The sequence below is a fragment of the Gaeumannomyces tritici genome, assembly GCF_000145635.1.
Source record: "Gaeumannomyces tritici R3-111a-1 unplaced genomic scaffold supercont2.6, whole genome shotgun sequence".
NCBI classification, from domain to species: Eukaryota; Fungi; Ascomycota; class Sordariomycetes; order Magnaporthales; family Magnaporthaceae; genus Gaeumannomyces; species Gaeumannomyces tritici.
The window spans coordinates 1,111,188-1,123,575 of record NW_008804550.1 but is presented as its reverse complement, the minus strand read 5'-3'; the positions used below and the strand labels follow the sequence as shown (position 1 = coordinate 1,123,575).

Sequence of the window (12,388 nt, the reverse complement as noted above, 5' to 3'; positions counted from 1 at the left end):
GGCACGGGATGAGTCCACATATTTTTCTCAGATGAACCCAATTACAGTCACAAAAGCTGGTGATTTCCCGCATTGACGGGCGGCATCAAGTGTCCTGCGTCCGCCCCTCCTCCACCCACAACTTTGATGGTTGGAAGTCGGGCTTGAACCGCTAGCCGAGATGGACCCCTGTCGTGCGCTAGCGCGCTGCAACCGTCGGCGTCCTCCAGCTCGGGCCAATTGGAGGCTGCCAACGCTGGCTCGAGCAAGGCGGACAGGGGTTTGTTGATCGGAAAGATCCACCTGCGACAACGACAAGGCTTGACCGACCTCATCACCATCGGGCCCTTTGCTTCTTCTGCTTCTTTTTCCATTGCCAACCTCCCATGACGCCGCAGCTGCCACCAATCACCAGGCCCATCGGCCCTTCCCGGGAATTTTCCCTCTTATTGCAAATTTGTTTCTGTCATCCGAGCTGCCTTGTCCAACGTTCTTCTCCTCCCCAATGCGCCGCGAGCATCTCCTTGCGTTGCAGTCCCTCTCCCTGGCTGGTTTCCATTTTCAGCGTCCGTCATCTACTGGAGGACTCGAGTGACACTCAAATCCCTTTAATCATACCCTCTGCCGGACTGCCGCGTTTGCATCACACCACGTTACGTATCGTGGGAAATGGGTGGCCGGGCACCCGCATGCAGTCGCTGCGGAGCCGCCCCTGGCCAGATGGCAGTGTGGAAATGGGCGGGTACCTGGCCTTGTGAGACATAATGGGAGAATTCCGTCATGATCAGGGAGGACAAGCGAGGATCCAGTGTTCTCGTCACCCCGCCGCCCTCCCTGCCCCTCCCACCACCATCCACGAAGTTGTCGGTCGTTGGGCTGCAAGGTGAGAATTCCGTGCGCCTGGTAGCCATGGCAAAGAGGAAAAGGCTCCCGGCCGGAAGAAGTTGGCACACCAATAGCACGCGCATATTAAAAGATTTAGTCGTTATCGACGTGGCCTAGGCCTAGTCTGCCTAGTAGATACATGAGTACAGGCCTGTTCGGTTCTAGCGGGTTGTCGAGTCTCGATCTGGCATGGCCGCTAGAATCGGGTTCGAGTGTTTCCCAGCTGGTGAAAGGGTACCCCGGTCACTGACATCAGAGAAAGGTTGACAAGGTTTGATGCAAGGTCAGGGATCTCGCAGCGAGCGCCGTCCACTGAGGAATTAGGTGTTGGAAAACAAGGTTGCGGGGGGAAACAGGGAGCCACACCATATTTGGGAGATCTGCGTGCGTGATGGATGGAACCGCAGCTGGCGGGCTGGAAACCTCGATTGGAGAAGTGCGTAAGGTGCTGCCCGTAGTCGACGTCGTCGTTGACGCGGGAAGGAGCGGTCGGGCGCGGGTTGGACAAGCAACACTCCATGTGGGCAGCTCCTTCCCGATCGAGATTCCAAGGCAGGCAGCTGGGGGTCACTTACACTGGTGCCGTCACCGTGACTTCCATCTAGCTGCGCACACAAGCCTTCCATCCGAACGAGAGCTGCGCCCTCGCGTCCATCGTGCCAGCTCGCGGTCCTTAAATTCGGCCAGAACCAGACGACGGCACTCGCCCTCCTCCGCTCTCACTTCCTCCTCAGCCACGAACCAGACGCTTGCGACTTGGCTGGAAACCACCACCCGACGAACACAACCTACCCGCAACGTCCCACAAGGTCGCACCTCGCCCGAATTTATTTAACCACCCTCCCGCCCACAACACCTTTCCTCGCCTCCTCCCACAACATTGGATTCGACTCACCCGCTCACTCTCGGTTTTCCACCTGGCCTCTGCCTGTTGCGCCACCTTCGGTCGTGATTCAACCCAGCAAACCTACACCTGACTTAGCGACCGCACTTTGGAGTTCAAGGTTTGTCTTCCCATGTTCCTGATGTCAGGTTTGCTGCCGCCGACCTCGTGTTTTTTTTTCTCCTCGCCGCGCGCCGCCTCTCTTCCTATTTTCGCATTCCCACTGCCATCCTGCCCAGACACTTACCCTCTCGACCACTCTCTCGCTTGAAATCGTCACGGCTTCGGCCAAACATTCGTTGCTACGATCTTCCAGAACGCAACATTCTGAATTCACCGCTAACTCGCAACTGACCAGCTTCCATCTTCCGTTTGCGACAATGATTTCCAACATGAAGATCACTTCCCTGGTTGTCGGCACCCTGGCCGCCGTTGCCGGAGCCCAGGACATGTCGGCATTCCCCCAGTGCGCCGTAAGTGACTCTTGATGTGACAAACTCTTCTCGACGCCACGCAGGCCGGTGTCGTCTGTTTTGGCCAGCTGCTAATGTTTTCATTCGCGATGTTTAGCAATGGTGTATCAACAGCATGCAGCAGGCCAACAAGTCGCAGGAGCTTGGATGTGCCGCCAACGACGCTGCATGCGCCTGTCGCAACCAGAACTTCCTCTACGGTGTCAGGGACTGCTCAGCTCAGCTGTGCGCCAGCTTCGACACTGCTGGTCAGGCCATTGGCTTCGCGAACGAGTACTGCCGCAACCAGGGAGTTGATCTGAGTACCGTTACTACCGGCCTTCCTTCTCAGTTTACCAACACCAACATGCCCACTGGCTCTGGAACTGGTACTGGAGCCGGCACCGCCGGCGGCTCGCAGTCTACCGGCGCCACTTCGACCATGATCTCTACGGCCACCGGGTCCAGCAGCGGAACTGCCGTTTCTGTCTCGTCTGCCACATCCACTGTTCCCATTGTCAGCACCGTGACCACGGACGGATCCACTTTCTCGACCACCGTTGGCTCCTCGACCCTGACCACGCAGACGACTGCTGCTGCTGGTACCACCGGCGGCGGCAACGGCGGCACCACCGGCGGCAACGGTGGCACCACCGGCGGCAACGGAGGTGCCACGACTAGTTCGAACCCCAACTACGTAAGTACCTCAATTCTGTGACAAATCAAACACAACGCGCCATATGGGCAGAAGCTGATAGTTCTCTCCCATCTAGGCTCCGCAGATGACTGCTGCCCCCGCCGGCCTCCTGGCTGCCGCTAGTGTCGCTGTCTTCCTTCTCTAAATGGGGAACTGAGGGCGGCTTCTTCTTTCATTTGACCATGCTCGGAACGACGGCGTATGACGAGGCTTTAATACCCACTTTACCTACCTTCTCACCTACCTAATATCCTCGGTACCTCTCTGAGCATACCACTGCATTTCCCCCGAGCACGATGGTTCATTCCGGTATCATGCGCTGGCCGAAGCAGCAAGCAGAGGCGGTTCGTTTGGCTCATGGGCAAAGTTTTCATCGGGTTTGAGTTTGATGTTCAAGTGAGCGCAAGGCGAAACCAAGGACTGTTTAATGGAATATCGGCGTTGGCGACGGTGCATTGGACTTTTTGGAGGATTCATGGATCAACCGGAAAGGACACATCTTCAGGAGGTTTTTGATGACTATGTTCTCGATGTTCTTTTTGCTCTCAGCCAGGTTTTTTCCTCTTCTGACTTTTCTGCAGCTCGACTAGGGAAATACAACAATCCAGTCCATAGAAGAACTAAATCGGAGCTTTACTACTTTTAGACTGACGTGATTCATTTCTTAGGGATGTTGTGTCGTGACGCTCAAAAACAGTTGGGATAAGCATGGAATTAGCTCTAAGACCCTGAGCTCTAACTTTGTCAGGCTTCGATCGAGCGTTGATAATCAGCTCATGACAACATCAACCTCGAGATGCAGGCCTCCACAGCCCCCATGAGCAGCATCCACAACGATTGTTGTAGACGTTTCCCAGGGAACCACCTGACCTACGTACTGAGACTGAACAGTCATCGCCACCGCCGTGACGCAAGTGTCTGGCTTGCAGACCCGGACGGACAAGACACCCATATATATCCATATCGCACGTGCTCATGGTCTGGCCCTCCCGAGGGCTTGGTCGCTCATCATCGAAAGGCCAAGGCGCACAAATCTCCCACAGACAACAAATACCCACGGTGTCACGTCGCAGAGATTCAGGGCGGTTTTTTTGGGGTCCTTGTTTGTTTTGTCTTTTATTCAGTTCAACTTCACCTGGCCCGCCATCCATGACACAAAGGCGGAATAACGGTTAAGTCCACTCCTCTTGGCCACACAGGGCATTCTCCTTCCCCAGGCCCGGCCACGCAGCGGCCGGGGTCCTGGATCGGGTTTCTTTCCCTCATCAGTGCGCACCAAGTGTAACCCAAGTCCATGAGAAAGCCGAGTGATGAAAGCTCTACAGACGGCCCTTGTTTCCCAAGTGTTGTGGGGAGTATGTTTTTTTGGATTCCTAGCAAAATTCCCTCGAGACGCCAACTCCGTACCGTGCCCATGCCGTTTTGTTTGAGAAATTGGATTACCACTGGCTAGCCTCCTTGGCCGGGGTGGCCTCGTCCCAGGAGGCGGCGCCCTGGGCGGCGGAGTCCCAGTTGGCAGGCTGGGCAGCAGCATCGTCCCAGCCGGGCTGGGCGGTGCCGGTGAAGCCGGCAGGGGCGGCCTCCCAGTCGCCACCAGTGTTGGCGAAGCCCGACTCGATGGCGGCAGGGCCGGCCTCCTCGACGCCGGGCACCTTCTCCTCCTCGACCTTCTCCTCGGCCTCGGCCTCGGGGTCGCGGTCTGAATTGGTAGCATGTTAGCAGCCGAAATGGGTCACATGTAGAGGAGCAAAGACGCGGTCACGAGAACTCGTCGTCTGCGCAAGAGAAACTTACAGAAGTACAGATCGACCATGACATCCCACGGGGTCTCGCGGTTGTAAATGGTGCCGCGGAGACGGAGGACCTCACGAGCCAGCATCCACCAGACGCAGCCGATGGCGTGGCGACCCTTGTTGTTGGTGGGGATGGCAACGTCGACGTACTCGGTGGGCGAGTCGGTGTCACACAGGGCAATAACCGGAATGTTGACGTAGCTCGCCTCCTTGATGGCCTGGGCGTCGGTGCGCGGGTCGGTGACGACGATCAGGCGCGGCTCCTTGAAGGAGCGGGTGATGTAGTTGGTGAAGCTACCGGGCGTGAAGCGACCGGCGATGGCCTGGGCGCCGGTGTGGGCGGCGAACTTGAGGACGGCACGCTGGCCGTAGGGACGGGCCGAGATAACGCAGACGTCCGAGGGGTTGTCGATGGCGGTGATGATGCGGGCCGCGAGGACAATCTTCTCCCTGGAGATGGCGCAAAAGTCGTCGGCAGTTAGCTCTCCGCTCTGGCGCTCACGCCCCAGCCCGGCATACTCTGCGACACGCTTTCCGCTCCAAGTGTGCGCCAGCGCCGGAGCCAACAGAGAAGGGGCTGCTCACCAGGTCTTGCCGGCGTTGATGATGTTGACACCATCGGCACGGGTCTTCCACAGGTAGGGGTTCATGTGAACCTGCAGGTTCTTGGAGCCGATATGCGACTGCGCAGCCAGGAGCATCTCGATGTCCTGGCTGGTCGCGTTGAAGACCGAGGGGAGGTTTGCGGGTGCCATTGTTGCGACGGCTGTTGTTCCTTCCTTGCGAGGGTGTGTGGTTGAGGATGAAGAAATCGACAAGCGAGCAAAGTGCGCAAGGGAATTTTGCCCTTTCTTCTCCTCCGTCTTTTTTTTTCTCTTTTCCGATTTTCGTCGATAGCCTCGTCTTTTTGCGCCAGGGCAAATTGTGTGGGCTTGGGGCGTAGGTGGGGGCAAGCTAGCCTGGCCTGCCCCTCTTTGCGTGCCAGCTCTGTGGTGGGCCGAAAAGCGCAGCTGATTGGTCCAAGCGTAAGAGGTCACGCTAAGCCTGAAAGGGACAGATAGGATCCAAATTTTGCCTTTGCGTGAGGCTCGGCATGAGCAGGCGCTTTCTTCGCACGCGAGCTCTGATACGGCTCCCGTGCCGCCACTACCAGCCATGCCTCCAAGAGTAGCCTGCCCGCAGGGGTTCAGTCTTATAACATGTAAGCTGGCCACCGCTACTTGTGTATACCAATTGGCCATGCCGCACCGAAGATCGAGACCGGACCGCTGACGCCATGTCCCCCCGCCTAACAGTATGCCTGCGGCCCGCGGTAAGGCCAACACTGGCGGCGGCGGCGGCGGCGGCGGCTAGCCTTCAGCCGCTGGTGCAGACGGCCAGCATATCCCTGAAGGAGAAGAAGCGGAAAGCAAAGATAGACCCGTACTGGTGGGAGCAGTCGCAACAGAGGATAGCGAAGAACAAGCAGCGGCAGGCCGAGCTGCGCGCCATACGCGACAAGGAATGGGGCAGCCCCGTCCATGGCATCCCGACGCCGTTCGTCGAGTCCCTTGACTCGGCCGGCCAGGAGGCCATGTCGCGGGTGGTGGCGCGCGACAAGGACGGCAACCTGGTGGACGCGGAGCCCCAGCCGCTGCCGACGTCGCCGCACCTGCTCAACTACCAGCTCACGCGGGACGAGCTGGAGCGGGCGCTGGCGGACTCGTACCGCCTCACCCGGCCCGTGCCTAACCCCAACGAGAGCGAGGCAATGCGGCTGGAGAACGAGCGCCTGCACCAGGAGCGGCACCAGAAGGCGGCGCTGGCGCTGCAGCGCATCACGGCGCTCGAGAACGCGAGCTCTGAGGACCGCAGGCACGCAAACATCCGCCGCTGCATCGAGACATTCGGCCGGCACGCCACGGACAACTTCCTGAGGCCCAAGCCGGTGCCCGTCGGCGTCAAGCCCCTCGAGCCGGTTCCCCGCGCAGGGCCCGACACGGGCTCGTCCGAGGTCCAGATCGCGATCCTCACGACCAAAATCAGAGTCCTCGCACGCATGTACGAGGGGAAGCACGGCAACGGCGACAAGGTCAACAAGCGAAACCTGAGATTGCTGGTCCACAGGCGGCAGAAGCTCCTCAAGTATATGGAGAGGAAGGAGCGGGGGAGCGAGAGATGGACTCATATGCTCGAGAAGCTTGGGCTGACCCCAGCGACCTGGAAAGACCAGATCGCCATCGAATGATGGGCCTGATGATGCGTTTTGTATGTATATCTCCCCAGGGCTCCCACTTGGGACTCGAGATGATCCCAACCCAATCTCTTACCGTCAACAGTTCGACACGGGGAAAAGGGGACTGTGATATAGATGTGTAATTTTGCGGTGTAAAATACATGCAGTCTCGGCAAGATCGACACCGATCTCCCTTCCTGCTTTGCTGCCCAGGCTGCGCCATCCCATGATCTGCGGGCCGACCGCCATTTAGCGGCGTGTTGGCAAAGGCCTCTGGTATTACCTTTTACCCCAAATTCGAAAGACAATAAAAGGAGCCAAACTGAAATAAGCCAAAAGATTCGCCGCATGGGACAGAATGATAGCAAAAGGAGAGACACAGTTACTAACTAGAAAATCAAAAGCAGAAGCCAACCAAACCCAAACAGCAGACTAGGTGTGATCAGAACACACTAATGTAATTTCCAATGCGCTCCTTCTGGTTCTGCGCGATACACTCGGCGATCCATGTGATGTTGCGGATCTCTTGCTCTCTCAGCTTGACCCAGGCGTACACTATGGCGAATGTGAACTGGCGCGTGAAGGCGCTCTTGGAAATCTCCATCTCCTTCTGGTAGAACATGTCCTCGAGGCTCTTGCCCTCAGACCCGCCGGCCGTACCCCCGCCCATGTTACCAGGGCCGGCCGGCCCACCACCGAGCCCCGCGGCGTCGAAAAAGGCCTTGTAGTCGGGGACTCCGTCGACGGCCAGGCGGACGCCCTCGAAGTCGTCGGCGCGCGACAGCATCAGAGTGCCCTCCGGGTACAGACGACCAAAGGAAGGGTACAGCTTCTTGCGGTCTCCCTTGTTGAGCTCGGTGCCGAACGAGTTGAGCGTAATGTTGATGGCGCGGCGGTCGGCCTCGAACTCGAGGATCTCGGACATGACCTCGGCCGTCGGGGTGCCAGCCATCTCCGGGTGCGAGTTGACAAAGTTGTAAAAGTCCTCTAGGTAGTTCTTATAGAGCGTGTTACGGACGATCTCGATGTTGAGCTCGTCCAGATCCTGGTGGCTCAGGCTGCCCTTGAAGTATGGGGCCAGGGGCGTCTCGATCAGGACGCTGTTGTAGAGCTCCTCGATGTTGGTGGCGACGCAGAGCACAGGCATGGTCTCGAACCAGCCCAGCGGGTGGCAGCGCTCTAGCAGCTCGCGCGTGTCGCGCTCGTGCAGCGTGCCAGTGATCAGGAGCGCCACATTGTCGATCATGTAGCCGTAGGTAAGGTAGTCCATGAACTGAGCCAGCGCTCCCACGGCATTGGCGCGCACGTACTTGAACTCGGAAACCAGCTTCTCCGTCGTCTTGGACGCCAGCGCCGATGTTGACGGGTTAGGGGGCAGCGAGCCCAGAAAGTCGCCGTACGAGGGGCCGAGCTGGAGCTTCAGGTCTGGTGTCGGCTTGCGCGTCAGTCAAGATGTGACGAGAACCAATGGATGGAGAGCCTGGGAGGTGGACGAACCATCGACCGTGTCGCATTGTGTCATGTTGGCGTAGTTGGATGATGTGAGGAGGCCGTTCCGGTAGCCCCGGACGATGCCCTCTATGTAGCTTCAGTAGAGGCGGGAGGAAGTCAGCTTGCGCGTCGGCTACAGCGCGTGGACGGAGCTTGCCTACCCATTATTTACGTTGAAGAGAAGACCCTCCATCTTGGAATTGGGCAAGAGCGACGGATTAACTCTGCGGGCGACGGCGGGTTGGGACTGAAGGGCGAGCTGCAGGATGGGGTCGGAGGCGGCGGCGGTGGTTCGGGGCGACGTCGTTTGTCGGCTGGGAACGCTCAGAGCCGGCCGCCCTGGAATCGAGGCTCCATCGGGCGGTGTTCGGAATCGGTACCCCCACTATTCTGCATTAAGACTAGCGGCCGAGCTTGCATCAGCCCCACCTGCATTGGAAAAGCTTTTGGAGAGGAGAAAAAAAAAGTGAAAGCTCCAAGAGACGAAAAAAAAAATCTGAAAAAGTCGGCGACTGTGTTTTTGCCGTGCATCTTTCCACTTCACGACGAGCAACTCCGACGCATCGCCACCACACAGACACAGGCAAGGCGTCGAGGAGAGTAAACTCCGCCAAGATGCCTCTCTTTATTCTCGCCGAGACCAGCGCTGGGTGAGTGCCCCGGACGAGACACAATCCCCGACCCGGACTCGTCTTCCAGACGCGGTTGAACAGCTCGGTTTCGAAGCTGCCAGAGAGTTTCGGCCGACAATTGGCTAACACCCCAAAACAGCTACGGTCTCTTCAAGGCCAAGGACAAGAAGCTCCTAGATGGAGATGTCGAGTCCAGGCTAGACACCGCCGAGATGATCAACAATGAGTAAGTATTGCTACGATCCAGTGCGCCGCCCGGCGCTGCCTCCTCGCCGCCAACTGGGCAGGTTCTGACGTGGCTGCGTACAGGTTGAAGTTGAAGGAGTTCGTCAAGTGGGAGAGCGCCAGCGCCGCGGTGGGGGAGATCGGCGCCCTGCTTGAGGGCAAGGTGCCGCCCATGCTGGCGGGCCTGATGGACGCCATCAAGGATGAGAAGAAGGTCTCGCTTGCCGTGGCCGACAAGAACATTGGTGTTGCGCTGCAAAGGCTGCCTGGCTTCGCCAACATCACCACCCTCGCCTCCGGCTCCGCCACCACGGACCTGTACCGCGGTATCCGAACGCACCTGTCCGAGCTCATCCCCGGCATCCTCCCCGAGAACTTCAAGACCATGTCGCTTGGTCTGTCGCACTCGCTCTCCCGCCACAAGCTCAGGTTCTCGGCCGACAAGGTAGATGTTATGATCATTCAGGCTATCAGCCTGTTGGACGACCTCGACAAAGAGCTGAACACGTACGCCATGCGCGTCAAGGAGTGGTACGGCTGGCACTTCCCTGAGCTTGGAAAGATCCTCAACGACAACATGGCCTACGCCAAGGTCATCCAGAAGATGGGACTGCGCTCCAATGCCCCCAAGGCCGATCTGTCCGAGGTCCTGCCCGAGGAGATCGAGAACGCAGTCAAGGCCGCCGCCGACCTCAGCATGGGCACCGAGATTAGCGAGGAGGACCTGGAGAACATCACGCTGCTGGCGGACCAGGTTGTTTCGTACAGCGAGTACCGCACCCAGCTGTCGGCGTACCTCGAGGCCAGGATGCGTGCCATCGCGCCGAGTCTGACTGAGCTTGTTGGCTACCTTGTCGGCGCCCGCCTCATCGCCCACGCCGGCTCCTTGATGAACCTTGCCAAGAACCCTGGTTCTACCATCCAGATCCTCGGTGCGGAGAAGGCGCTATTCCGCGCCCTCAAGACCAAGCACGCCACGCCCAAGTACGGTCTCATCTACCACGCCTCACTGGTCGGTCAGGCAACTGGCAAGAACAAGGGCAAGATCGCTCGTCAGCTCGCTGCCAAAGCCGCCCTGGGAGTGCGTGCCGATGCTCTGACCGAGTACAAGGACGGTGAGGAGGCCGATGAGGAGGCTCGCGCTGTCTTCGGAGCCGCGCAGAGGGCCAAGATCGAGAACAACCTCAGGAGGCTTGAGGGCAAGCCCATCCTGGCCAAGGGTATCGCCGTCGGCCCTAACGGAAACGCCGCGCCCGCCCCGACCAAATGGGACGTCAAGGAGGCCAGGAAATACAACGCCGACGCCGACGGCCTTGCTGGCAACGAGTTGGCAGAGGCCGAAACCCCTGCCAAGGAGTCGAAGAAGGATAAAAAGAAGGAGAAGAAGGAGAAGAAGAAGCCCAAGAAGGAGGCGACCCCCGAAGACGATGGCATGGAGAACGGCGCAGACGAGGAGGTGGACGATGCGCCCGCCAAGGCCGCTGATGGTACCTACCTCCTCCCCAGTCCCCCTCATTCTATAGAGTATGTGCTAACATGACCTTCTTCTGCGCACCAGCCACTTCCAGCAAGCCGGGCAAAGCCAGCTCTCCTAGCGAAGCAGACTTTGAGCGCCTCGCCGAGCAGGCCGGCATATCCGTTTCCAAGTTCAAGAGGAAGTACGAGCGCGGAGAGGTGGAGCTTGACGCAAGCGGCGCGCCTGTCGTGCACAGCAAGAAGGAGCTCAAGAAGATGCGCAAGTCGCTTGATGCTGTCTCGATCAACGGTGGCGAGAAGAGGAAGCGCGACGACGACGAGGAGAAGCCCAAGAAGAAGAAGAAGAAGCAGACCAGCTCATGATTCCGCCGACGGGTCTGGAAACCATGCTACTTTGTTCTCTCATTTCTTGCTTTCCTTCCTACCTTTCTGCACATTCAAAATCTCGGGGCGCAACATTTGCTGTAAAAACAATCTGCTTTTTGACACCACCGTGGTTTAGAATATCCGGCGTTGAGGGAATGGGGTTCGTTTCGCGCGTTTGTTGGTTTAGGGGGCATGCTCGCTTCACTCGGCGACGTCATTTGTGGTCATCTTCTTCGGAGGTCGTGTCAGTCTGGCATCGATATCCTCTGGTTGGGGTGGCGTAAATGGAGTCCATATCATTTGACAAGGTGATAATGAGAGTCTTCTTTTCGTCCTTTCTCCTCTGGGGGCATTGTTGTGAATAACGACGGGTCTCTACCGCAGCAGGGAAATGGAGCTCAAGCATGGAGTGGGAGGGACATGAAAAGGAGGAGCTGCAGCAGATCCAATCACACGGAGGAGGTGCGGTGGATACGTAAGCAGTCTCCAAGGATGCGCGGGCTTTGGGCATCATCACGACATGCTTGGTGACAAATGTTGGGGCATGGCGTGCCTGATATCACCTCCGATCGAGTAGTCGACGGGCCATCTCGAACCCCTGCGACTTGATTTCTAATCCAGCGAGCCCGTTGCAATATATAACATTTTCGAATCGGCTCTGTGTGCGTCCATTTAAAAGGAGCCTAGAAGTCGTCAAATACTTTGGAGTTGTGCACGCGCCAAATATTGGTTCAAGGGGTCGACATCTGCAAACTCCCTTTCTTCTTACAACAAAGTCTTGAGATAGCTACAACCAAGCACCGCAAGAAAAGCAACCAAACAGGCCCTGCCCCCTTACATTATACACAAACAAACAAAAAAAAAAAAAAAATGGCCGCCCCAACAACCTTCTTCGCCGTCATCGCCGGCGTCGGCCCCGGCACGGGCCGGGCGACGGCGCTGCGGTTCGCGCGCGCCTACCCCGTGGCGCTGCTGGCGCGCAGCCCCGACAGCTACGCGGACCTTGTGCGCGAGATCCGGGCCGCGGGCGGCGAGGCCGTGGGCGTGAGCGCCGACACGTCGGACCCGGCCTCGGTCGCGCGCGCCTTCGCGTCGATCCGCAAGCACTGGTCCCCGGACTGGAGGCTGGCGGCCGCCGTCTTCAACGTCGGCGCCGGCTTCGCCGTCAAGCCCTTCCTCGACGTCACGAGCGAGGAGCTGAGCGCGTCGCTGGTCGGGAACGCGTGAGTTTGGGAGGGACTAGGGTGTTCCTGTTGTTTTCCTCTTCGGTCGTTCCTCTGCAAGGCGGGCGGGG

General features: G+C 58.4%; 6 protein-coding genes across 6 annotated transcripts in view; 4 read left to right on the top strand and 2 right to left on the bottom strand.

Moving 5' to 3' along the window:
• Positions 1-305: 305 nt before the first annotated feature.
• Positions 306-3,547, top strand: GGTG_10760 (hypothetical protein). The gene is made up of 4 exons (XM_009228636.1): positions 306-1,868; positions 2,106-2,220; positions 2,318-2,896; positions 2,973-3,547. Exons 2-4 carry the CDS (start codon positions 2,128-2,130, stop codon positions 3,039-3,041), a joined length of 741 nt encoding a protein of 246 aa, XP_009226900.1. The 5' UTR covers positions 306-1,868; positions 2,106-2,127; the 3' UTR covers positions 3,042-3,547.
• A 353-nt stretch (positions 3,548-3,900) lies between these two features.
• Positions 3,901-5,576, bottom strand: GGTG_10759 (40S ribosomal protein S0). Its single transcript, XM_009228635.1, has 3 exons — positions 5,275-5,576; positions 4,691-5,139; positions 3,901-4,595 (listed from the first exon to the last, which is right to left on the bottom strand). The coding sequence occupies exons 1-3, from the start codon at positions 5,442-5,444 to the stop codon at positions 4,336-4,338; spliced, it is 879 nt and encodes a 292-aa protein (XP_009226899.1). The 5' UTR covers positions 5,445-5,576; the 3' UTR covers positions 3,901-4,335.
• Positions 5,577-5,762: 186 nt separating this feature from the next.
• GGTG_10758 (hypothetical protein) lies at positions 5,763-7,407 on the top strand. The gene is made up of 2 exons (XM_009228634.1): positions 5,763-5,890; positions 5,985-7,407. Exons 1-2 carry the CDS (start codon positions 5,845-5,847, stop codon positions 6,914-6,916), a joined length of 978 nt encoding a protein of 325 aa, XP_009226898.1. The 5' UTR covers positions 5,763-5,844; the 3' UTR covers positions 6,917-7,407.
• GGTG_10757 (V-type proton ATPase subunit D) lies at positions 7,015-8,689 on the bottom strand. The gene is made up of 3 exons (XM_009228633.1): positions 8,557-8,689; positions 8,402-8,490; positions 7,015-8,329 (listed from the first exon to the last, which is right to left on the bottom strand). The coding sequence occupies exons 1-3, from the start codon at positions 8,586-8,588 to the stop codon at positions 7,347-7,349; spliced, it is 1,104 nt and encodes a 367-aa protein (XP_009226897.1). The 5' UTR covers positions 8,589-8,689; the 3' UTR covers positions 7,015-7,346.
• A 321-nt stretch (positions 8,690-9,010) lies between these two features.
• On the top strand, positions 9,011-11,091 carry GGTG_10756 (nucleolar protein nop-58; the record flags this gene model as incomplete). Its single annotated transcript, XM_009228632.1, has 4 exons — positions 9,011-9,045; positions 9,167-9,253; positions 9,337-10,739; positions 10,811-11,091. 4 exons carry the CDS (start codon positions 9,011-9,013, stop codon positions 11,089-11,091), a joined length of 1,806 nt encoding a protein of 601 aa, XP_009226896.1.
• Positions 11,092-11,680: 589 nt separating this feature from the next.
• GGTG_10755 (oxidoreductase) overlaps positions 11,681-12,388 on the top strand; it is a 2,265-nt gene continuing 1,557 nt past the window's right edge. The window contains exon 1 of the mRNA XM_009228631.1: positions 11,681-12,317. Coding sequence (XP_009226895.1) covers positions 11,965-12,317 — 353 coding nt within the window. The 5' untranslated portion in view covers positions 11,681-11,964. The remainder of the gene's footprint in view (positions 12,318-12,388) is intronic.